Source organism: Neltuma alba, unplaced genomic scaffold (assembly GCF_004799145.2).
Source record: "Neltuma alba isolate B1F8T4 unplaced genomic scaffold, ASM479914v2 tig00011033_pilon, whole genome shotgun sequence".
Taxonomy (NCBI): domain Eukaryota; kingdom Viridiplantae; phylum Streptophyta; class Magnoliopsida; order Fabales; family Fabaceae; genus Neltuma; species Neltuma alba.
In genome coordinates, this window is record NW_021635784.1 from 313,630 (window position 1) to 340,000 (window position 26,371).

General features: G+C 34.7%; 1 protein-coding gene and 1 pseudogene across 1 annotated transcript; both read right to left on the reverse strand.

Moving 5' to 3' along the window:
- Positions 1–9,702: 9,702 nt before the first annotated feature.
- Positions 9,703–11,739, reverse strand: LOC114760872 (protein SRG1-like; annotated as a pseudogene).
- A 12,216-nt stretch (positions 11,740–23,955) lies between these two features.
- Positions 23,956–24,885, reverse strand: LOC114760873 (uncharacterized). The gene has a single exon (XM_028950172.1). The coding sequence runs from the start codon at positions 24,883–24,885 to the stop codon at positions 23,956–23,958; it is 930 nt and encodes a 309-aa protein (XP_028806005.1).
- Positions 24,886–26,371: the final 1,486 nt, after the last annotated feature.

Consider the following 26,371-nt stretch of genomic DNA (forward strand, 5'->3'; position numbering starts at 1 on the left):
CAAGCACATGTGTTTTATAAAATTTAATTAATCATATTTTAAATAAAACTATAAACAGTAATAATATTTATTTAACTATATAAATGATTTTATTAACTATATCTTTCACACATATTTTAATTAATTATATTATATCCTTTAATTATTTTATTTCTCAATCCTCTCACACATATGTTCATCATCAAATATTATTATGTCAATTAAGTATGTTCACACTAATTTAATTATAATAATCTCCCTCATATATTTAATTATGCTATCTCTTTCAATTATAATGTCCTTCTCTCACACACACCCTATCTTTCTTCCAATTACATTTACATCTACCTCTTTATCCTTCAGTATTTTCCCTATCACTCAAACTTGCATACTTTCTCATGCATGCCTCCACCTCATTTCTCTCCCAAGCACAAATTTTTCTAATTCCATCTCTCAAACATTTAATTATAGTATATACGTTTTATATACACTCCAAACTTTCTTCCTTTCACTTTCTCTCTCAAGCACCACATTATCTTTCCTTTAGTTTTTCTCTAACACAATAATACATGAAAAAACATTAATTATCAAAGTTACTTACATAAATAAAAAATTATAATATAAAATTTTTACAAAAATAAAAAATGGTAAAAAAATGTGGAAAAAAAAACCTTCAGTGACAACATTAAAGGGTGTTGTCGCCACAAAAAGCAAGATTCAGCAATGACAAAAAGTGCCACTGCAGAAAGTAAGATTTAGCGACGACCATTTGTTGCCACTGAAAAGACATGCTGTGGTGATAGAAAGTAGTTGCTGTTGAAAGTCTACACTTTCATCAGCAACTTGAAGAGTTGCCACAGAATGTGTATTTCAGTGGAGACCATTTGTCGCTATTGAATCACCTTTCTGCGTTGACAAATATTGTAACCACCAGACATCTCATCTTTCTATAGTAACCACATTTATCACCACCATAGTATGCAACTTTCGACTGTGTCAGATTTTGTCGTCACTGAAAGTTGCAGCTATAGCAATGCCTTATCCTTGTCGCGGCCATTACTATCATTTTTGGAGGCGACAATGTTGTCCCCACTAAAAGGTCTAACTTTTAGCGGTATTCTAGTCACAACTAAAAGTCATATTTTCAGCGGCAACTTTCTCTGTCACCGCTGAAAGTCATTGCCGAAAGCCTAGTTTTTTGTAGTGAACAATAGTAGTTCTAGCTAATTTGTTTGATTAGCAAGGATATTTTAGGAAAGTCAACACTTATTTATTATATATAACTAACTTAACTAGTTTTCTTAATTTAGTCAGATTAGTCAACTAACTTTTATATTAAGGACCAAAGGTCGTACATTCTTAATATCAATTAGAATATTAAAATAAGGAGTAATTAGATCTAAATTAATTAAACTATAGCTTCACACGTCATCAACAGAATGCCTCATAAGTTTTGTAACTTGGATAATGCATAAAAAAAAAAAGGCCTAGTTACAAAATACAAAACTTAAGAAACATTAATTCACATATTAGAGTTCTAAATAGAGTTTCTATGTCCATATGCATTACAAGTTACTGACAATGACTAGTAGAGATGTTCATAGAATACTACTAATAAAAGTGTGAAATAAAGTATCATTATAATTTTCAACAATATCAATAAGAATAATTTTAACCTTCTATTTTTTATTTTTCTTTTCTTTTTTGTTTTCTTTTGTTTTTTTTCCTTTTGGTTCCTTTCAAGTGAACAAAAAGTTTGTTAGATTTAAGGTATTGATGATAGCAATTTAAGTGTTTTCTAGTCTTAGTAAGTTGATCGATCACCTGATCGATCAAGGGTTAATCGATCATGTGTCAAATAAACTGCTTCTGTTTTTAGTTATTTAGCCTTGGACTTGATCGATAATGTGTTAGATAAATCAAAATTTATGAGTTGACTGATCAATTGATTGATCATTGATAACACTATTTAATGTAGAAGATTGTAGCAAATTATCAATCAATTGATCGATAATCTAGTGTTCAATCAACTATCAGAAAAAGCCACAAAATATTAGTAAAGTGTATGAAAGCTTTTATCGATCACCTGGTTGATCAAACTATTATCGATGTGAACACAGATATACGGTAAAGTCTTCCCACTTACGTTATGTTTTGAACAATTCGCCATTTACTAATCACTTTATCGATAACTTGTTCAAATATTGCATGATAATTTACTTCTGGTTAATCGATAATGTGTTTTGTCAAAGTATTCTTTCAAGATCTTTAATCGATCAATTGATCAATCGATCATTTATCGATCAAATGATCGATCATCAACATCTTCACTGCACATATCTCATTAAGTATTGTTTTGAGCTATTTTCAAATCATTTGTTTGATCATTCACTTATCGATAATATGATCAATCATCAAGACCTCTACATTCTCTTTTCATATCACTTGATCGATCAAAACCTTTTTCTAAAAACAACTTTCAATGATCATTTATCAATCATTTAATCGATTACTTATTAATCGATCATTTAATCGGTCATCATCTATTCTGTGACTTCACTATGAAAACTTTCTTCAAAACCTTTCTTCGATCATTTTTCCTATCAACCATTTATTGATAAGGTATTCGATCATCACACCTTGAAAAAATATTTCTCTCATACTTGGCTTTATTGATAATATAATCGATCAAACCTTTTTCGATCATTTGTTCGATATTGTATTAGTTCATTTCACAACAGCTATTCATGATGATCTTCAAAATCTTTTATCTCTTTATCTTCAAGCTTTTCTCAGCCTTCCTTTGACACATAACTCTCTATTGAAAGGATACGAAGGCAAACGTAGCTTGAAAAAGATTATTCTTGCATAATTCATTTAAGGCTCATTGTATTCATATTTCATCATTTATCGATCATGTGTTTGATGTAAAACCCTTAACATCAAAACATTACAAACTCGTCATAAAATTCACTACTATGGTGGAAAAGGAAAGCTGTTACAACAAACTACTATAGTAGAAAGAAATTGCATAACTTTAGAATTTAACATTTAAACTCGGTTCAAACCCGAACTCTATTGTATGCAACTAAAATCATTCATTAACAACCACTAGGCCTCCGAGCCTCCGGCACGGGTAACAAAAGACATCAAAATCAGCCCATCCAATTAGTTTTCAACCATGTACATCAAAGTTTCATAAAGCACTAGAAATGGCCTCCGGCCAACCAAAATAAGGAGATAACATTCTCTCCAGTTTACAACAAGGCCGGGTAATCAAAATATTTCAAAAGGGATCCTAAATGTGGCAATATATACTAGCCATACATATACAAGGGCTAGAGGCCTAAAGCTAACCAAGCTCAAGCCTCTGCGTCTCTTCCTGGTGGCACACGCCCGGGACCTTCACCTGAAAACATTGTAAACCACGGGGTGAGACAACGTCCCAGTAACCAATCTTTCCAATTCAAGGTACTACTAAATAGGCGCTCATGAGGTGTTAAGTGGGGCAGTTCACAAGTAATATTATAAATGATAGCCACAACAAGTCATGCAAGTGCAAAGATGCAATCCCATCAACTATATCCCTCACTTTGGGCGATTTTCAAAAGCCGAAACCAGCCTATCCCTCACTATGGGGGACATAAGGAGCCATAAAAGACCTATCCCTCACTCTGGGGGACGTAGGGAGCCAAAAGGCCTATCCCTCACTATGGGGGATGTAAAGAGCCAACCATCATGCATTAATGGAGGCCTTACCATGTGGTAGTAACAATCAAAAACTCTCACCGATTCCCAATTCATGCATCATGCTCAAACCATAATCAAAAGTAAATAATCATTTCACAATTAACTTCTTTCAGTGGCCTATCTTTCACAAGTTACAAATTCAATCAATATCAATTTAAACCCTACAAGACAATTTTCCTTTTTAATATACAACATACACTTTGAACACAGTTGCTACTCAAAGCACAAAGCATAATTCCACTCACAGTACCACAAAAGCATGTACAAAGGATTGGAAAGTGGTTACCTCTCGCCTGAGCAAGGAAAAACAACCCAACAACACGGTCCCGTGCACCAACAAGGCTCACAACCGGTCTACACAAGCACACAAACACACAACCACCATGTATTAACTTTCAACTAATAATGTGGCCAAAACAACACTTGGGGACACAAAATTCCTAGCTCTAACCACAACTCTACCCAACTAAAAAGGGCATAACCATCAAGGCAACACTCCAAGGTCATAAAAATCCATTAAAACCTTAATTCCTCTCCAAATAACAATTTAGGATTCAAACATCAAGGACCCACTATAGGAATTCAACACCCAATCATCCCATTTGAACAATAGAAGTCCTAACAACATTCTAAACCGATTAAACATCTAATTTAACCCTCCTTAACATAACCCAATTCACAAAACTCAAAATCAACCTCTACATTATCATCCTCAAGCACAAACCTCCCATTTCCATAAACCCTAGCTTCAAAAACTCAAGGTTCTTTAAATCCAAGAAAACTACACCGATTAAATACATAGACTAACCAAAGCAATCAATTAAACTCAAAACAATCGGTCAAAAACCTCAATTCCATAACAACCTAGAAAACTCTAGGGTTTCACCATAAATCCTCAGAAATTCCAAGAAAGAAAGTAGATTAGAGGTTAAAATCACTTACTTGAGGTAATGGATCATTAGAAACACCTTTCCCAAGCCACAACACCGAAACTCTAGCAGAGCTTCTCTCTCCTCCTTCAGATTTTCTAATTTTCGCACATCTGACCCCTCCAGCGACTATATAGATTCGACACCTTTCGCCGCAGCGAACCCATAACTTCGCCGCGGCAAACTAATCCTGAGAGGGATTACTCGCCTGAAAACCTGACTTCGCCGCGGCGAACTCCAATATTCGCCGCGGTGAAAGCTTCTCGAGAGGAAACTCTCGCTTGCCTAGAAAACCTTCGCCCCGGCATACCCCTAACTTCACCGCGGTGAGACCTTCCCAAGAGGGAAACCTCGCTCACCTGAACAACTTCACCGCGGTGTCCCTATGACTTCGACGTGGCCAAACCTTCCCAAAAGACAATCCCCCCTGGAACTCCCGGTTCGCCGCGGCGAACATACCCTGAGAGGGGTCTGTTCACCTATTCCTCCAACATACCTCAATTCCAACCCAAACACTAAGATCAACATTAAATCACTAATCTATCCTCAAAATCAACCAAAAGGAGGCTATTAAAACCCGATAAAACTTAGGATATTACATTTGATCATTGTATAATCTATAATCTATTTGATAAATGCATATATCTGATTCAATTTTCTTCTAATATTTAAATCAATAACTTAATCAATCAAACATTTATCAATCAAGACATCGATCAAGTAAGTTCAAGATTACTTTTGAAGTATCTGACGATTGATTCTGTGCTTTCCAATCTATTGTATCAATGTCATGATCATCACTTACTCTATTACCCTTACAAATTGCCTTGAAGAAGAAGACTTACTTGTATCAAAAGACTTATGCAGATTACAAAGCTCAACGGTTATTTAGTAGCATTTAACCTACCATGTAAGAGGTATTAATGGCGAACTACTGTTGTAACTACCGAACACACGCAAGTGATCTTCCAATGGCTAGAAGTTCTTTAGTTTGACGGATAATTAAATCTCTCCAACTATAAAAGGCGCGAAGGGCATTAAATGAAGAATGAAATACGCAAGCTACTGTCTGTTGAAAAATTACTACTGCATTCAATACTCTATTTTACTGAACTTCAGTGTTTAACATTCATTTACTCTATAAGAGAGTTTGATACACTTTACATTACTCATTTTCTAAGAGTAACTCAAGAGTGTGGACTCTTGAGTAGATTGTAGTCTTACGGGTAGTAAGGGGGAGTGATTGAGAGAATCAATTACTGTACTAAAGCACCAAGAGCCCATTTAATCTTGGGAACATAGTCAAAATCTCAAAGGTGTTCTAAACACTAGACATAGGTTAAGTGGTTGAGACTGAACCAGTATAACCTCCGTGTCTTCATTCTTCGGCGAAACCTTCCTAACTTAATCTCCTTTGCTTTATTTGCTTAATTGTTTTATTACATCAAATTTTTATACCTAGCCCAATTCACCCCCCTCTTGGGTGAAGCTACCACTAACAAATTTAAGGTCTAAACTTAAGTCAACATACTCAAATTTCAACACAGAACTAAACTAATCACATTATGACTTCTCGAACTTAACTGATTTTAGGAAAAAGAATGACTTGATTTAAATAAACATATGGCCAAACCTGGTAGATTTAAAATTTTAATGATAACAAGTTAAGTTATTTTTGGTTTAGTAAGTTGATCGATCACCTGATCGATTAAAGGTTAATCGATCAAGTATCAAATAATTTGTCTCTATATGTTAGTAACTTAGCACTAAGTTTGATCGATAACATGATAGATAATTCAAAATTTATGAGTTGATCGATCAATTAATCAATCATCGTGAATACTGTTTAATGTGCAAGCTTGCAGAAAATTATCAAACAATTGATCGATAATTTAGTGTTCGATCAACTGTTAGAAAAAACCATAGAATCTTGGTAAGCGTTTATCGATCACCTGATCGATCAACGAGTTATCGATAAGAACACAGATAAATGGTAAAGTCTTCCTAGTCACTTTATGTTCTAATTAATTCAACATTTATCAATCATTTTATTGATCAGACATTAATCAATAACTTGTTCTAACATTGCATGATAAATTACTGGTTTATTGATAATTTGTTCTGTCTAAGTAATCTGTCAAGACTCTTAATCGATCAATTGATCGACCAATCATTTATCAATTAAATGATCAATCATCATCACCTTCACTGTATATATCTGTTTTAAGCCATTTTCAAATCACCTAATTGATCATTCATTTATTGATAAAATGATTGATCATCCAGATCTCTGGATCTTCTATTTTCACATAACTTGATCAATCAAAGTTTTTCCTGGTCTTCTCCAAAAAGAGATTTCAACATTCATTTATTGATCACTTAATCGATTAATCATTAATCGATCATTTACTCGATCATCATATATTCTGTGACTTCATTGTGAAAATCTCTTCTAAACCTTTATCGATCATTTCTCCTATCAACCATTTATCAATAAAGTATTCGATCAACACACTTTGGAAATCTATTTTTCTCTTACTTAGCTTTATCGATAATATGATTGATCAATCAGTCTTCAATCATTTGTTTGATCATGGAACTAGTTCATTTCATAACGACTATTCACATTCTTTATCTTCAAGCTTTTGTCAGCCTTCCTTCTTAAACTTAACTCTCTATTAAAAGGATTCAAAGGCAAACGTAACTTAAAAAGTTTATTCTTGCATAACCTATTTAGAGGTCACTGTATTTATGCCTCACCATTTATCGATCACATGTTCAATCATCTGTTGATCCATAATCTATTCAATGAATATACATATTTGTTTCAATCTTCTTCCTTACATTGAATCAATAACTTGATCAATCAACTATTTATCGATCAAGACATTAATCAAGTAAGTTCAGATTACATTTGAAGTGTCTGATGATTGATTCTATGCTTTCTAAATTGTTGTATCAATATTAATGATCATCACTTATTTTGTTATCTTTACAAATTTCCTTCAAGAAGAAGACTTACTTCTTTCAAAGGTTTTTACAGATTATGAAGCTCAATAGTTATTTAGTAGCCTTTAACTTACCATGTCAGAAGCATTAATGGTGAACTACTGTTGTAACTGCCAAACCCACGCAAGCAATCTTCCAATAGCTAGAAGCTCTTTAGTCTAACGAATAATTAAATCCCGCCAACTATAAAAGGCACAAAGGGCATTAAATGAAGTATTGAATATGCGAGCTACTATCTGTCGAGAAATTTACTATTGCATTCAATACTCTATTTTTACTGAGCTTCAGTGTTTAATATTCATTTACTTTGTAAGAGAGTTTGATACACCTTTCCTTACTTATTTTCTGAGAGTAACTTAAGAGTGTGGACTCTTGAGGGAATTATAGCCTTACAGATAGTAATGGAGAGTAATTGAGAAAATCAATTACTGTACTGAGGTGCCAAGAGCCTGTTTAATCTTGGGAACATAGTGAAAATCTCAGAGGTGTTCTGAGAACTAGACGTGGGTCAAGTTGTTGAGACCAAACCAGTATAAATCCTGTGTCTTCATTCTGTAGTGAAATCTTCCTAACTTAATCTTGTCTGTTTAACTTGCTTTACTGTTTTATTACGTTAAAATTTTTATACCACATCCAATTCACCCCCTTCTTGGGTGAAGCTGCTACTAGCAAAACCTATACCAATTAAAATCCCATAAACAAATAACCTAAATTAATTAACAAGGCAAAACCAGCAAGTTCAAAAAATCCAATGACAAGAAGAACAAAGATCTCATTATCAAGAGGAAATTTTCAGTACTGGAAGGAAAATAATGCAGGCCGTTGATCCTACCCAGAAGCTAATATGTAAGTTCAATCAATTATGATTGTCTTGCTTGAGCTTCAAACCTTTTTGCTCAAGTTCTAGTTTGGTTTTATGTAATATTAATATTAGTGTGGCATTGGGTATTGAAGTATTTGACTAGCCAAAATAACTCAGTTGGTGGGTTTCAATTTTATTAGTTCCCAAACTTTGAGCTTAAAACCCTTGGATTTAAAGTTTCTTTAAGCTGTTATTCAATATTCATGCCTTTCGTTAGATTTTTAAACTTAATCAGTCTATTCATCTGTGCATTTTTAACTTCTAAGGGCTTTGAGGTTTTTGTTCTGACAGTATAATTTTGTTAAACATCAAGGAAGCAACTATGGTAGGCAGAACTTTCTACGCCAGTGAAGGAGGATTTTTTTACGTTGTTAGGGGAGAGTAGAATACCAAAACTTGAAATAAAATTAGAAAAGAAGATAAGGCTTCTCCCAAATAAGGCCACGGCTCTGCTAATTACAAGGCGGTTCACTCCGAGACATTATTCAATTACAATTTTTTAAATTTTGTTTTAAATTAAATTACAAAGTTCATAGACCAAATTCAAATCATTTTTATACTTTCATAAATTTATGTAATTATATTAACCCTAAAATTTATATATACAAATATATAATATATTTTATATGATTGTTCTATTAATATAAAAATAATAAACAAATAAATAAAGTAGAAAATAAACATAGAATGAAGTTCCTAACATACAATATAGTAGTTACATTTAAATTGAATAATGCACAACAATAATTTTTTTATTAAAAGTAAAAAATTGTAAAAATAAAATAAACAGTTGTCAAAAAAGAAAAAAACATAAAAGCGAGATGAGTCAACATGCCAAGTTAGAACAACTTACATCTCGGCGAGCACTCTGTCAACCCAAATCCACCACAGCTCGTAGATTGACATGTTGGACTTGCAAAACCCAATCTATATTATCGGCTCCGTATAAAACATTAACTTGCACATTAAAATAATATGTACGTATACCACATAGTGTCTAAGTGTTGAACAAGATACATATACACACTAGATGAAGGAAAGTGTTATGTGCTTATTCTATGACCACAAGCTAACACATCTATGCTATGTTTATTGAGAAACATAAAGTACTATTTGCATTATATCCTCTATTCTTAATCATTTTGAAACCTCGTGGTATCAAGATAAGATTTTCTAGCGAGCTTGCAGCAGAAAACCTTTGAAAAACTCAGCCACACCAATTGTTTTGAATAAGGCTAGCCTTTGTAGATTAACTAGGCTTGGTGTCAGATCCATATCTCCATCCAACTTTGGGCTATAGAATGTTGCAATAGACATCCTTGCTTTCTCTAAGCTCATCAATGCTCTCTATTCTATGCTCTTGTAAATCCCATTTGACACAACATATATCCACCAACCCATCATCTTACTTTCTATCACAATCACCATTCTCTCAAATTGCATCAATATATATCCTAAACATATTTGTTTATTTTTTGTTGAATTTATTTTCCTATTTCATCTAGATCCAAAAGGATTTTAGAAAGAAAAAAAGTCATATAAACAAGTAAATTAACATTCACCCAATACAACATGTGCATCATGTTGTATCATGCATTCTATAAGAGTATGTCTATTTTTGGAAAGTATCAGTGCAATATGGGATCTATCAATTTTATTCTAAAAGAGACTAAACTCTTAGGGGGAAAAAATAACTCTCAAAATGATTGTATTCCCTCTAGTCTTAAATACTCGTCCAATTCTAAATGTAGGAGCTAGATAGGAAATTGTTTTTTATTCTAAATTTAACACCTTAATCTATTTTATCTTTCACAGTTATTATTTTTTAAACTAACTAATACCATGTTAATAAGGATATTTTAGAAAGATCACGTCACATTTATTAAAATTAAGTAATTTATTCATTTTTCTTAATTAATCAACACAAATTAGGCAAATTACTCTTACATTTAAGATCTGAAAGATCTGAGAAGTATATATGAGCTAGTTGAGGGATTTACTTTGATCCTAAATGCAAAATCTTAAATCCACTTGATCTCACAAATTTATCCCAAACAATCTTAATTAATTTCCACAAACTACGAGGGTTCTTATTAATGAGGGTAGTTTCCAATCCAAATGGCCAAATGGAGCGTTTAAGGAAAACCAACACATATTTATTATAAATAAATAATTTAACAAGTTTATTCAATAGTTGTAAATTACTCCTCCAGTCTTAAATATAAGACCCTTTTATTACACTACAAAAATAGTCTTATATTTAGGACCAGAAGAGTAGTTATTTACTAACTCATATATTTAGGACATAATGGAATATAAGATTTGATTACCTCCAACGTAGAACCAATGTTGACCACAAAAGCATCAGGGAGAAAAGTGACTGGCAATCAAATGCCATCCTTTTTAATCTTAAGGCTTTGGCCAACTTTATTGACTGGAAGGAGAATGGTGAGAACAGCTGCATCTGAATGAGGACTCAAGCTATTTACAAGCTATAGTTGAGGACATGGTGGATAATAGCTCATCCTCATTGATTGACAACCTTATTCAAATAGCTCTCTTGTTTCTTTTTCCTCCATATCTATTGCTTCTACCATTTCTTTTAGAATCCTTAATGCTAGCTTTCTCTTTTCTACACTGTATGCCTCTAAGTCATCCCTGCAAGTATTGCCACCACATTATATGTTCTAGATATCAACCACTGTTTAAGTAACTTATATATAGATATAAAATCACTAATTTGTTATGTCTCATTAGTGACTTAATAGCGGTAAAACGCTTATCTAAATGAATTGGAAATTTGAAAGTTTTTTTATCAAGTTTTAAAGGTCAAATAATTATTTGTATATGGCTAAAAGTTCAAAGATGTTTTGCACAATTCAGTGTATACCTCATAAAATCATGTTGTTAATGCCTAACCTTTTAATAAACGAAGGGGAGAGAGAGAGAGAGCTACTTAAATGGGAGAGGAAGGTTGGAGAAGAGGTGAGGCTTTCTTAAAGAAGGAGGGTGAGTGATCACAGAGAACAGATCTTCCCAATCAAGCTTCTACTCCTCACTAACCGCAAATGCTTGACCAAACCCTTCTCTGTCTTCTAGTCTTTGCCAAGGTTTTTTCTTCTCTTCCATTGGAAGATTGAAAAACTCTTGTATTCCCTTATTCACTCTCTCAAATATTGGCTTTTCCACTCTATGATTTATCACCTTCATCATCAATATCAATATCAATTTTAAAATTTATAGCAAGCTGTCATTAATATATAGTATAGTTATTCATTATGGGCAAAAAATTGTCTAGTTTTTTGTGTGCATATATTTCAACAATTTATTGTTCAATAAAAAAAAATATATTCTCTACTTCCAAAAAGTTTACGTACATGAGACAATTTGCACGAACAATCCAAATAAAAATAATGATCGTTTAGGGGATTAACTGATTTTTTTATTATTCTTTACGCAAAAGCAAAATTAGTGACCAAATTTTTTAAAAAAACATAAAGTTTGTTTGATTCTATTATTTATTTTCATGACTTCAGAACAATCATTTAAAGTAATTTTTTTATAATAACTTTTGGAAGCTAAAAATAAAAAAAATTGTTGGAATCATTATTTTGAAAAACATATTTAAAATGCTGGAGTGAAGGTTGATTTACTTCATTAGCATAATTGTCATTAATGAAAATACAGTGTTCTCCAGTGCCTCCGTTAATTTTGTATAACAAAAAAGGGGTTAATATAATTTTTTTATCCTTCAAGTTTGCTCTCATTTTAATTTTGGTCCCTTAAGTTTCAAACAATAGGTTTTTATTCCTCACAGTGCAAAATGGTCCAAGTAGTTATTGAATTATAGGGTCCAATTTTTTAAATAAAAAAAACTTGAGGGACCAAAACCCATGATTTGAAATTTCAAGGACCAAAACCAAAATGAGGACAAACTTAAAAGACTGAAAATTGTATTAACCAACAAAAATCATAAAACATATCAAAAGGTAGAGCTATAACTAAAAAAATTCAATCATTTTAAAAAATTCAACCATGAGATTTTCAAATTAAATGGAGGGTCCATTCTTTCGCAAGCAGAAAATCTTTTTAGAGATAAAAGAGGATAATTTGGCATCTGGAACAAGGTTTTGCAAAAGACGTGTGAATGTGTAGGTCAGTGGCAAAGGGGCGGGGAGGGAGAGTGAAGTGAGGGGGGAGAGAGAGAGCGAGAGAGTTAGGGAAGAGGGAGGGACAATGAGGGAGAGAGAGATGGAGAGAATGAGCGAGAGGAGATAAAGGGATGGAGATGGGTAAATAAATAATAAAGATGCGTGTTTCGTTTCCTTCCATATTCTCACTCTTAACGCCCATAAAAATCAGAACTTACTGCCTATTTTGTCTCATTGATTATTTCCTACTTCTTCATATAGATGCATGTTTGTGTGTGTATGTTATTGTCTTTTTTTCTGAATAAAACTTACAATCAAAATATCAATAAAATCAAATGTTGACTAATGATAATTTTACAGTGAACTGACGACAATATTCACAAATCGCTGTTGCAATGCAATGGAATCTCATCCACAAGTGCAAAAATGGATTAGCAATCATTTGTGCATTTATCCTTTTATCCTTTGTTTTTTTTCCCTTCTTTGTTTTCTTTGTGAATAATAATGTATATCCAATTCCGTTTATTATATATATTTTTAGTATGGTATCAGAAAATAGTTCTCTCACGGCAATAATGCGCATGATGCAATCATACTGAAAAAGTTGAACGAACATTATTTGGTGCAAGTTTTTATTTCTTTTGAGTTTTATTGTTGATATGCAATAAAGATAATGTTAGTATACAGACTGATCCACCCTTAGTGGATTACACCCAAACCCATCTAAGATGGGTCTAAATGCAAATAAAAGGAACTTTGGTAGTTAACTGTAATATTAATCATCCATTCAAATTTACATGGCGGGAATGGTTAATGTACACGATTGGGAGTGGAGAAATGTAAAGAACAAAAACCAAAATTTACTAAATCTACATATCGTAAAAACACTCCATTGCACTCTCTCATATTTCTCCTTCATCTTTTTTCTCTCTGCTTTACTGCATATCATACATCTAACTTCGTCTATGTGATCGGATCGTGTGTGGTGTTAGAAGAATTCGTCTACACTCCAGGTACGCCGAAAATCTCACATTGGCATCAAAGCCAAGTTTTCCTGTGGCCTGTATTTATTTATTTTTTTTACTGCTCCATTTTTATCTCTTGGTTTGAGTCCCAGTTTGATTGTGATGAGATTTGCTAATCTACTCTTTTATTTCGAGTGTAAATATTATCTATGACTTGTGAATATAAATGCTTAGCTTGTATGTTGGTTATTGCCTCCATGAGTCTAAAATGTGAGTTCTTTCTTGTCGGTTTCAAAGTTTGTTTGTTTCCTATTGTTATAAGTTAGTACCTTGTAAAAGGAGACTAAGGAAATAATTAAAAATGTTCAAAAAACCATAAAAACGTAGGCTTGGAAGCATGAGATTCATAACATGTGAGAACCAACCCTTTGAACATTTAGTTTTCTTTTTTGGGTTTTTTGAAAATCAAAATTTTGGGCTTCAAAACTTATCCATTTGGGTAGAACTCCAAAAAATGAAGAAAATGACACCAAGAACATGAAAATCAGACGTTGGATGGCAAAATAGGGAGGAGAGAAGTTTTGAGCCTGACAGGGTCGGATTTGACCAGGCTAAAGGTTGAAGATGAATAGTGGCATAAAAAATGACATTGTTTTGGTGTCTATGATTAAAAAGGAAAAAAAGGTCTGGCCCCTTTTTTCTCGAGGACCAAAGTGAAAATTTCAAAAAAAATTTCTAGGTTTGATTTCTTAAATAAATAAGATAAGGTCTAAATAGGTTCTGGCGCAAAACAAAAAAAATTTGGGTCCAATATTATTAAGGTCCAAGAAAAAAAAAAGAGAGGCCTAATTTTTATTCAGGTCCAAATGACGTTTTTGGCACAAAACAAATAAAATAAAATTCATTAATTAATTATTAAAATAAAAGGGGTGACCTGGGTCAGATCATGCAATGTGACGCGTGAGGCCACATGGCATGTTAGTTTGACACGTGGTGGTTGCTATCCATAATAAAGGATGACGCATGGAGGTCACCTAGCTAACGTGTGTCATCGTCAGCAATCTCCACGGCAACATATAGTGTACATGTGCCAACACTGAGAGTGGAGCTCACTCTCAAAACTGTCATACAAAGCTCATTTTAGCCGTTATAAAATGCTTTTTTCTTGCAGTAGTGACAATTGACCCAAAGCTTAAGAGAGTTTTGTATAATTTAACCTATATATAAATCATCATTTAGCTAAATTTTTCAAGAGCCAAGTGATGTTAAATTGAACTTTTAAAACCTAATAACTACCAATTCTCCTAAAGGGAAAAATTCAATCTTATAAAATTCTTTGAAAGGGTGAGACAGGGAAAAGGCTATGTAGTTATAGCTAAGCTAAACCTTGTTTCCCATGGAAATTTTCTCCCAACATGGGATATTTATCATAAAACTACACCATCCAAACCTAGCTGGAGGCCTGCCGTCAGAGCTCCAGCATCAAAACCCCTCTGATGACTATTTTTGTAAAGGTATTAACTATTTTTATTAAGCTATTGTCTACTTTTGTTTCTAGAGTTTCGATAACTACTACTCTTGTATGGACATTGACTATTCTTGTTAAGCGATTGACTACATTTATTTTTAGAGTTTTGATAACTATTCTTGTTTAGATATTGAATATTCTTGTTAAGCTATTAACTACTTTTATTTCTAGAGTTTTGATAATTATTTTTGTTAAGCTACTGACTACTCTTATTCTTCAAAAGTAGTAACTGAAGTTCATAATACATTTTTCAATTTTTAAATAAAATTACTACCTTTGGTTCTAATTATAAAACCTTGTTTGTAGTCTATAAACGAGGTCTTATAGTTCAGACTGAAGATAGTAGTAAATAGCAAAACTAGAATAGTAAACAGCTAAACAATAATAGTCATTAGATCTTTGGCAATTCCTAATATCTTTTTTGAATTTTTGATATAAAAGTAGTCATTACCAAAACTAGAGTACTCAATAATTTAACAAGAGTGTTTTAATACCTTCACAAGAATAGTCACTAAAACTCTTTAAAAAAAAAAGTAGTCAATAGCTTAACAAGACTAGTCAATGCCATTACAAGAACAGTCATAAAACTCTAGAAACAAAAGTAGTTACTAACTTAACAAGAATAGTTAATACCTTTACAAGAGTAGTCATTAGAGCTTCTGAAGACATGCAAAGTAGGCCCTGAACCACTAAATAATTCTCATTGAACTGAATGAATATTCGTAAGTACATAAGACAGAACGTGGCCCAACTACTTATAGACAAAAAGGATGCTAACTAAAGACAGACTATCCTAAATGGGCCTTCGGCCTCATAGGCCCAATACAATCAAGTGTGTTTCTCATCACTCCCCCTCAAGCTGGAAAGCAGAAGATATTTACAGCACCCAACTTGGACAACATCTTGTTTAATGTTTCAGCACCCACAGATTTAGTGAGGAGGTCAGCTTCCTGATCAATAGAGCGAACATGATGCAACTGAATTAGTCCTTGTTGTAGCTTTTCCCTTACGAAGTGGCAATCAATCTCTATGTGTTTCATGCGCTCATGAAACACCAGATTTGCTGCGATGTGCAATACTGCCCTACTGTCATAGTGGACATCAACTAGCTCTATCTGATTGATCTCCACGTCACTGAGTAATCCAACCATCCACACTATTTCTGAGATTGCAAATCCCAAAGCCCTGTACTCAGCTTCTGCAGAGGACCGAGAAACTGTAGTTTGTTTCTTAGTCTTCCACATGATTAGTGAACCTCCTAACTTCAAGAGATAGCCCATAACTGATCTTCTAGTTGTAGGACAGGCTCCTTAATCCGCATCACAGAAGCATTGGAGTTTGAAATTCCCTTCTGCACTTAGGAGTATCCCATGGCCAGGTGTTCCTTTCAAATATCTAATCACTCCAAGTGCTGCAGCCATGTGTGCCTTTGTTGGGAGATGCATATACTGACTTAAGGCCTACACACAAAAGGAAATGTCAGGTCTTGTAGTGGTTAAATATAATAAACGACCAACCAACCGCCTATAGCGTCCTGTATCCTAGAGCAAATCTCTCTTGCTGTCCTTTCCTTCTTCATATGCTCTCAACCTTAAATTCTGAGCCATTAGGATGGTAAGTGGCTTACATCCACTCAATCCTGCATCAACAAGAAGGTCTAACAAATATTTCCTTTGAGTCAATAATATTCCTTTCTTGGATCTAGCAATCTCTATCCCTAAGAAATATTTCATGACTCCTAAATCTTTAATCCTAAAATTACTGTGTAAATAAGCTTTCAAATCCTTTATACCCTGTTCTGAATTTCCAGTAATCAATAAATCATCAACATATACGAATACTAATACATTGCCATCAATACATTTCTTAGTAAACATAGAGAGTAATCATGTCTACTCTGAATATAACTAGTAGCAACTAAAGCAGATGTTAATTTGCTATTCCATTGCCTAGAGGCTTGTTTCAAGCCATATAGTGATTTTCTCAACTTGCATACCATGTTCTCCCCCTTGCTCTCAAAGCCTTGGGGCAAGGACATATAAACTTCTTCATTTAAGTCTCCCTGTAAGAAAGCATTATTAACATCCATGTGGTATATGTTCCTATATTTCACAACAGCAATTTTAAGAATAAGTCTAACAGTAACCATTTTAACAACCAAGGAAAAAGTCTCATGATAATCTATCCCTTCTCTTTGGGTATACCCTTTAGCTACAAGCCTAGCCTTGTATATCTCTATATTCCCATTTGGTTCATACTTTATCTTGAATACCCACTTACACCCAATTGCTTTCTTTCCTTTAGGAAGACGAACAATATCCCAAATTTTATTACTCTCAAGGGCCTCTATCTCACACTTCATAGCTTTTACCCAATTGGGATCTTTAATAGCTTCATTGTAGGAATAGGGTTCAGAGACAGAATCAATAGTGCAAAGATAACACATATAGCTAGGAGAGATATTACCATAACCGATGTAATTCTCTATAGGATATTTGCATTTCAACCTTTTGCTGTATGTTTCATTTATGTCCCTTGCCACCAGGCTACACACGTAATCGTTTGTCCAAACTGGTGCTCTCTTCTATCATACAGGTCTTCCTGCATGTTCTGCATTAGTTCTGAGCTCCTCATGTAGATCTGTGGGACTATTATGCTCAACAGAATCTGTATCCTCCATGCAATTTGAGTCCTGTGCACCTATCTTTTCAACAGATTCAATGTGAGGTAAGTCATCAAAATAGAATATATCTCTTGATTTTTGCTTTACTCCCCCTTGATCATTGTTTATGCTTTCTCTGTAAGGAAATTTATGCTCCATAAAGGTTACATGTCTTGAAGTAAAAAAAAGTTTCCCTTCTATGTCATATAGTAAAGATCCCTTTTGATTATGAGGATATCCAAGAAAAATACAAGGGATGGACCTAGGTTTCAATTTATCCCTAACAGTCAAATCTGTAGCAAAAGCTAATGAACCAAAGGTTTTCAAATTAGTATAGTCGGCAGCCCTACCCTGTATTATTTCATAGGGTGTTTTGTATCCTAAAATTCTGGATGGTATTCTATTAACCAAATAAGTGGCCATTCTAACACATTCTCCCCAGAATTTCACAAGAACATTCGATTGAATCATTAAACCTCTTGAAATCTACATTAAGGTACTATGTTTCCTCTCTATAATTCCATTTTGTTCTGGAGTATAAGCACAACTAGTTTCATGTATTATTCCCTTTTCCCCAAAATAATTCCTTAGTTCCAGATTTGTGAATTCTATTCCTTTGTCACTTCTTATCTTCTTAACATTTACAGCAAACTGATTAAACACATAAGCTGCAAAGTTCTTAATGTGAGTCATTGTTTCACTTTTGTGTTTCATAAGAAAAATCCAAGTGGCTCTGGATAGATCATCAACAATGGTAAGAAAATAACAATGACCTTGATCTGTGGGTGTCTGATATGGTCCCCACACATCCATGTGCAACAGCTCAAAACAAAATTTCGATTTAATGCCACTAGGTGAGAAAGGTAATCTGGTTTGTTTAGACTGAGCACAAACTTCACATTCTTTATTCATAGAGATAGCTTTGCCTTGTACAAAATTCAAATGTTTCATTACTGACAAAGGTGCATGTCCTAATCTCCTATGAAGCAACTAAACATCAAGATCATTACATGATTTGTTCCCTTTACAAATAGCATTCACAACATCATATTTTGCAGTACAATTCAACATGTATAACCCATTTATCAATCTACCAGTCACCTTCTTCTTCCCATCCTGAAGGCCCTGCATAAAGCAATGATTAGGAAGAAAACAGACCATGCAATCGAGTTCCCTAGTAACTCTAGGGACTAAAATCAAATTGAATTGCAACTGAGGGGCATATAGGATATCTTCAAGATAAAAATTATCAGAAAACTTAACACTTCCTATATGTGTTGCTATAACTCTATCTCCATTTGGGATTTTAATAGTTTTAGTTGGTCCCTTGTATTCAATAAAATTATCTAACAGTTTCAAATCACTTACAAAATGGGCAGTAGCACCTGAGTCAATGACCCATCTAACAGGTACATGAGAAAAAGAGGAAGATGTTGGAAATTGTGCCCTAGGGGCCAATCATTATGTTATGAACATTGTTGATTTATGAATTTATTAATTACGTTATCATATTATTTGCATGTTTACTGTGATGACTATCCTTGGATAACTCATGATTTATCCTAAATGTCCCTGGTCGGTCATCTATGTAGGAGCAGAGATGAAATAAGACCATTATGACTTTAAAGATATATAGAGATATAAATTAAAGTCATAGGCACATGTAAGAATACAAGGTGTTGGACCGACCCACTATGAGAGAGCTGCATGGGTTAAGTCATAAGCTTCTCTCATATACAAACCATGTCACTGTGCCCTTTGACCTGAGATCATCATGGATTCCTACATGAGAAACGCTCAGCTTTGACCTAGTCAAAAGTCACTTTTGACCGAGTGATCATAAAGACTATGTTCAGGCTTAGTGGTTTTTCATGCGGAGGAATGTGAATGGTCAAGATGGAATTTGTCCCTCACATTCGTAGAGAGATATTACTGGGCCCCTCGATGAGTGAGTCTGAGAAATGTATGGCCATACTATAATGGAAAGGTAGTTCCATTTCGATACTCAGACTACTCAGGGATCGAGAAAGTAACGGTCATAAATAGGAGGATGACATTCTCCATGCCTCATCTATGACCAAAATTTCGTGTGACAAAAGGGACGTGATATGGTTGTATGAAAGGTTACATCGTTCAATGATCCTCATATGATTTGGGTAGTCGTGATGTCTTGCTAGAGACCGCTTACGACTTATGAGTCATTATAGTTAATGGCCCACTGCCAACTTCATATGGGCCTACAGGGTCGCACATAAAATAGCCCAACACGAGTTATGATGTCCAGATTCATTGAATCTAAGATATGTCCAGATTCAATGAATAATATAGGGTGGACGTGTATATATATATATAAATTCGTATATATATACATATTATATAAATATAAGAGATATTGATTGTTAGATTTAATTTATAAGGATAAATTAAATCTATATAAATTAATTCCGTCATATCTTTATTTTGAATTAAACAAATAAGTGAATTAAATCTGTGAGACGGATTTAATATAAACCATATTTATTTAATTGTTCTCTTATCTGATTAGGCAATATTTGATATTGTATTAATTTCTGAATTAATTTAGGATTAATTTCGAAATTAAATATGCAACACCTCACTTTTATATACTAATAGGATCATTTTAACGTTTGTGAATCACTAACGCCAGGTTTCCGTCCTGGGAAAAGACAGGGAATTTTTTTTTCTTTAACATTGGAATCCGTTGATCAAATGTTTCAAACCTTCAGATAACAGATTAGTGATCCAATATCAACCCTGCTTTCAACTCAATCTATTATCACCTAAAATAATTTCATACTATACAATCTTAAATATTATATTAAAAATAAAGCAACGCTCTTGGTTGACAGCATATACGTGCACCTGGCAATGCTCACCTCCTTCTTCTAAAGGATACAAAATAATATTTCCATAAAGCAAGTAAAGTTACTTGCCCGAATATTTTACTATACAATTTACAGAATTATAACAGGTATCTCTGCTCTTCAATCAGCCCACCTTCTTCTTAAACAACCTCCTTGTCCTTCGGGCTACTAGCTTTCACTGTTCATCATAAATTGGAGGGTGAGATTCCGAAGAATTCCCGTAGTAGTAATTTCCATCAAACAAATGTGCAGATCACATAAAGCATGCAAAACAAGCCAAAGTAGAACATAACCTTGCAAGCTAATGCAATTAAGCATTTATGCACAATGACAGATAGAAAAGCTAAATAAATAATGTGCAAATACATGGCAATCACTGCCCCATGTCTATTAGACAAGCTGAATAAATAATGCGCTAATAATTGGCAATCACTGCCGCGCATATAATTGGCAATCACTGCCGCGCATATAATTGGCAATCACTAATTGGCAATCACTGCCGCGCATATAATTGGCAATCACTGCCCCATGTTTATCAGCTGCACGTGGTCACGGCTAAAAATCCATGCAAGGAATTAAGGATTACATGTTCTCATGCTTTAGAAAAGTAATATGGCACAAACAGACATGCAGCAATCATACACAAGTGTAAGGTAGGAAAGAACTACTACCTGGTCCGCATCCCTCCAAATCAAACCTTACCGTTCTCCTTTCTTTCTGCTTCTTGGTGGGCTTTTGCAGATATCAAAACCTATCATATTGGTAAGGATAGATTAACGCTTGATCCAACTGTAAATTCATAAATTAAATAGCTCACTTAACGTCCTAGATCTTCTTCAATCTCTACCCTTACTTAGTAGTTGGTCATTCTGAACAATTTTCTTATTTAATACATTTACTGTGGGGGGTTTCTCTCTTTATCTCAGCCCAAACAGTTACTTTTCTTAGTAACTGGTCATCTTGGTCAAATATACTATTTTTATCTATTATATTTGAAGGCAAAATAATGAGTTCCCTTCACTTAATTATTCTAATCTCTTAGATCCCAAGTTAAACTTCCTCAAGCAAATATCTAACTTTAAGATTATTCGGCGACCAAACAGCCATTAACTTTAATTCTCACTCAATCCTTCAATCTTTAAAACTTCCCATTATATCTATTCTATTACCACTAGTCTATTTCCTTACTTCTCCATATCTTAAGTTCATGAAAATCACTTCACATTTTATTAATTCATTTCTAACTTCAAACATCTACCCATTTAATTCCTTCAAACTTTAACATTCCTCCTCAATTACCTTTCCTTCCATTATAATCCCACGGCCCTTATATATAAAATATAACCACTGTAAATTCCCACGTAAGTCATATATTACTATATATTGTGAGACTATATACATATATATACATCAATTCAGTCTCCTCTCCAAACCAGTCATCATCTAACCATTGATTATTTCCCCTAGCTCCATGAATTCAAGTCTCACAACAGCAACAAACACACACATGTACCGAAACTATATACATATATGTCAGTTCGGTCTCCTCTCAACCAGTGAACCCAACGCCACTTAACTCTGTAAATTCAGTTCCCACAAACTTGACCGAGGCGCACATAGACAAACGTGTATCATTTTCTTTCCTATCTCATAACCAACAAAAACCAGAAACTTTCCAACCTTTAGAGCTTGTCTCGGCTTACCAGAATCAGGGGTCATGAACTTAGAAACTTCACGCACAATAAAGCTAGACGACATGCAATCCCAGAACAAACCTATATACCCCATTCATATAACATCCAACCACCAAAAACCAGACATCATTATCTCAAGCTATTAGCTCCTGTGTTAGAAGCTAAGAACCACAACCGAAAACAACATGCGAGCACAAAACCCACTCCCCTGTCTCGGATTCAAGAAACAGAGCAACCTATCACATATAAACACCTTCATGATCCCGCAGCACATGCATATATCTATATATATATATATATAAATAAAAGAAGCGTCCTTCTCCTCCCTTTAACCTCTGTTTTCGGTTGACATAAACAGAGAAGAAAAATAGCACATGCAAGCTCAAAAACCAGCACCATATACTTCAATCGGCCATAAAAACACCAGCTCACTGAAACTTGTATCCTTTTACTCACTTTCTCTCACTAGAACCCAAACTTCTTTCATCATTAACTCTTCAAACACACAGCAAACCAAAGAACGAAGAGTAGAATGATGATCAGGGGGCTCACCTCAATCTGAAACTCCGTTTGCATGCAGGAATCTGGCCACCGATCACTACCTCCGATCACCAACTTCTTCCTCTCGGTCTTCCCCTCTCTCGAGTTCTCTCACTGTTGCGGATGGAAGGAAATGAAAGAATGCCACGGTGATCAGTTATGTAATGAAGAAGTGAATCAGGTGGCTAATGGAGAAGGAAGCACGTGTATTACATAGTTGCTGGACCATTTTGCCCTCCAAAATAATTATTTCTCCAATCTTATCCTTCTCCTATTTTTCTGAAATATAAGATATGTCCAGAAATTAAACAAAAATATCATAAATGGATTTTTATTATCCATTAGCTTCTTTGAACCATAAAATAATTTCCCTAAAATTTTCTAGTTAATTAGAAACCTCTAAGTATTTTCTAAGAAAATAACCCATTTTGCTATGAAAATAGCTTTAAAATCATTTAAGCCACTTTTCGGGGAATGAACTTTTCCAAAATATTTCTAAACCTTGAAAAATCAATATTCCATAATTTTTCCTAATTGATTGAGCTATTAAATAATTTTAATGAACTTTCTCTTTTCTGCTCATCCTGAGTCAGAAAATTCGGGATGTTACAAAATATCATTCATAATACCTATAGCATCCTATATATTTGATATTAGGAGCTAGGGTTTTGAGTGAGAGAGTGAAAACACTTGCAGATAAGAGACGGCCAAAATAGAGAAGGAGGATGGACTCTTTGAAAAACCCTAGACAGACAAAGAGGCGCTAGCACGTCGTTCGTGACTGGAGAGCTGTTCGTGTGGATACCAGTAGAGGAAGCCAACCGAAGTTGTCAACTTCAAACGACAAAGGAGGCGAGTAGAGGCATCCTGAATGGCGGAATCACCGAGCCACCAAAAAATCGAACGCCAAAGGTAATGCTTCTTACTACTTGACTTAAACACGATTGGTAGATCCAGGCAAGGGATTGAAATTCTTAAATTTATTTTCCGTTGCGCGTCTTTCAATTCCCTTCAGAAGATTCAGCCAGACCTATACCAGTAAGCTCATGAACTATTGTCTCAAAATCTTTCTTCACCAGTTTCAGGAGACGCTCATACTGCTCTAGAGTTAGGGAGGTTGTTACTGTATTGGCAGAGTGTGCATTCGAGTCACAATCACCTCCAGTATTCAGTCCAATCTGGCTTGCCATCTCTGTCTTGTTTATTTTTGTCTTGTTTCCTTTGAAATCTGGGGGATAACCAATTATCTGAAAATAATTTTCTTTCACATGCCCCTTCTTATGGCAATGTGAGCACTCCAGTGTTGTTCCTCCCCTTTCCCTGCCTCTGCCACACCCTCTTCCTTGTGCAACCATCATAATTCCTTTGGTTAGAGCATTTAAGGTTAAACCAGTGATCATTTTCTTAGCCTCATCTTCTAAAATCATAGCGTAGGCTTGTTTCACGGTGGGTAAGGGACTCATCATGAGAATCTGGCTCTGTCCTTGGGTATAGGTATCATTGAGCCCCATTAGGAATTGCAATAGTTTTTGTTGTTGCATTAGCTCTGCATAAACCTTTGAGGTCTCGCACTTGCACAAAGGGACTGGCACCAGGAAGGATTGTTCTTCCCAAAGCTCCTTTAATCTTGTATAGTAGCTTGAGACCGAGAGTGTTCCTTGTCGAAGGGAGGAAATTTCACGGTGGAGTGTAAAGACTCGGGATCCAGAAGCCTTATCGAAGCGCTCCTTCAAGTCGAGCCAGACCAGTCGTGCATCTTGAAAGAACACAGCTCCATTGGCTAGTTCCTTCGAAATCGAATTAAGGATCCATGAGAGCACTACCGCGTTACACTGCTCCCATTGATCCTTCAGATTATCTTCTTGGTTTTCCTTTACACACGATTCGTCCACGAATCCCAATTTATGTTTCCTGAGGAGAGCAATATGCATTGCTGGGCTCTATACATTGTAGTTCTCAACACCGGTGAGAACCTACGACACGATCGTTGCTCCCTATGTATCTGAGGGATGCAAGTACAGGGGATGGTTGAAATTCAGACTTCCAGCAGCCGAGTCACTGATCCCTTTCGATTCTTTCGATTTCCCCATTGCTGGGAACCCAATCTCGAGTGTGTGAGTGGTGCCGATGAGATGCGATGATCCACTCGTCGCAAGATCTGTTCCCCGTGATCTATTTCTGCTTCTAATTTCCACCGACCATGGTGGTTTCCCCCTACGGTTTCTTTCTGAAAATGGGAGGTGACAAGAATGACATCGTTCTTTCCTTTCTTTGCTTCGTGGACCTTCAGGGAACCTAGCTCATGATACCATGAAGACACACAAAGTAGGCCCTGAACCACTGAATAATTCTCATTGAACTAAATGAATATTCACAAGTACATAAGACAGAACGTGGCCCAACTACTTATAGACAAAAAGGATGCAAACTAAAGACAGACTATCCTAAGTGGGCCTTCGGCCTCACAGGCCCAATACAATCAAGTTTGTTCCTCATTAGCTTTAGGCACCAACCATTCAGCTGCCAAAGGGGTCACCAGCATAGAGGGCCGATAGCCGGCCTCTGGCAAGGTGCTTAGGTGGCATTAAAAGAAAGAAAAAGAAAAAGAATCTACGGGTAGTTTTATCTTTTGCCCCAAATATTGAAATGCCAATTTGATACTCTATCACCAATTTGTCAATTTAATAAAATACTTGAATTAGAATACCAAAACTTGAATGGAAAAAAAAAAAAGGGAGATAAGGTTTCTGTCTAATAAGTTTGGCGTTTTGGATATGCTAATTACAGGGCAGTTCACCATTTTTTTTGCTCATTAAACAATGGCAAAGTTCAATTTTTAATTTAGAGTTTGATATTTTCTACTCAATTTAATCATCATCCTACATGTGCATGAACTATAGTAAGAGAGTCGGTTCTCACCACCCACCTAGAAAGGATTAGAGGTTTCTGATCAATCTTGGTATTTTCATGGCGAATGACGGCCTATGTATCTCCTTTGTGGGTTCATTCTTTATTGTTGTTTCTGGGTCTTATCTCTTTCGACTTTTTTATTTTTATTTTTTTATTGTAGAAATATGAAATTTCCTCTGATTTTGCTTCCGACGATTGCCTATTCCTTAAAGTTGTTGATGTTCATCATGTACATGCATCAAAAGTTCAAAGCACTCATCCGTCTCTATTGGCAACCAGAAGTGATATCAAAATTATTCAACAGTTCAGGAATTATTTTGTAGTATTTTTCAAAGACTATCATGACCGGCTGATGATTTTAAGACAGGGTACTAAGATTATTCAAGGCTTAACACTTGCATGCTTTGCCTGGAAGCAAAATAGGCCTTTAGCTAAGCACTCTTTTAAAGCTATTCATGTATGGGTGCAAATTCTTGGCCTTCCTATGGATCATCACACAATGATTAT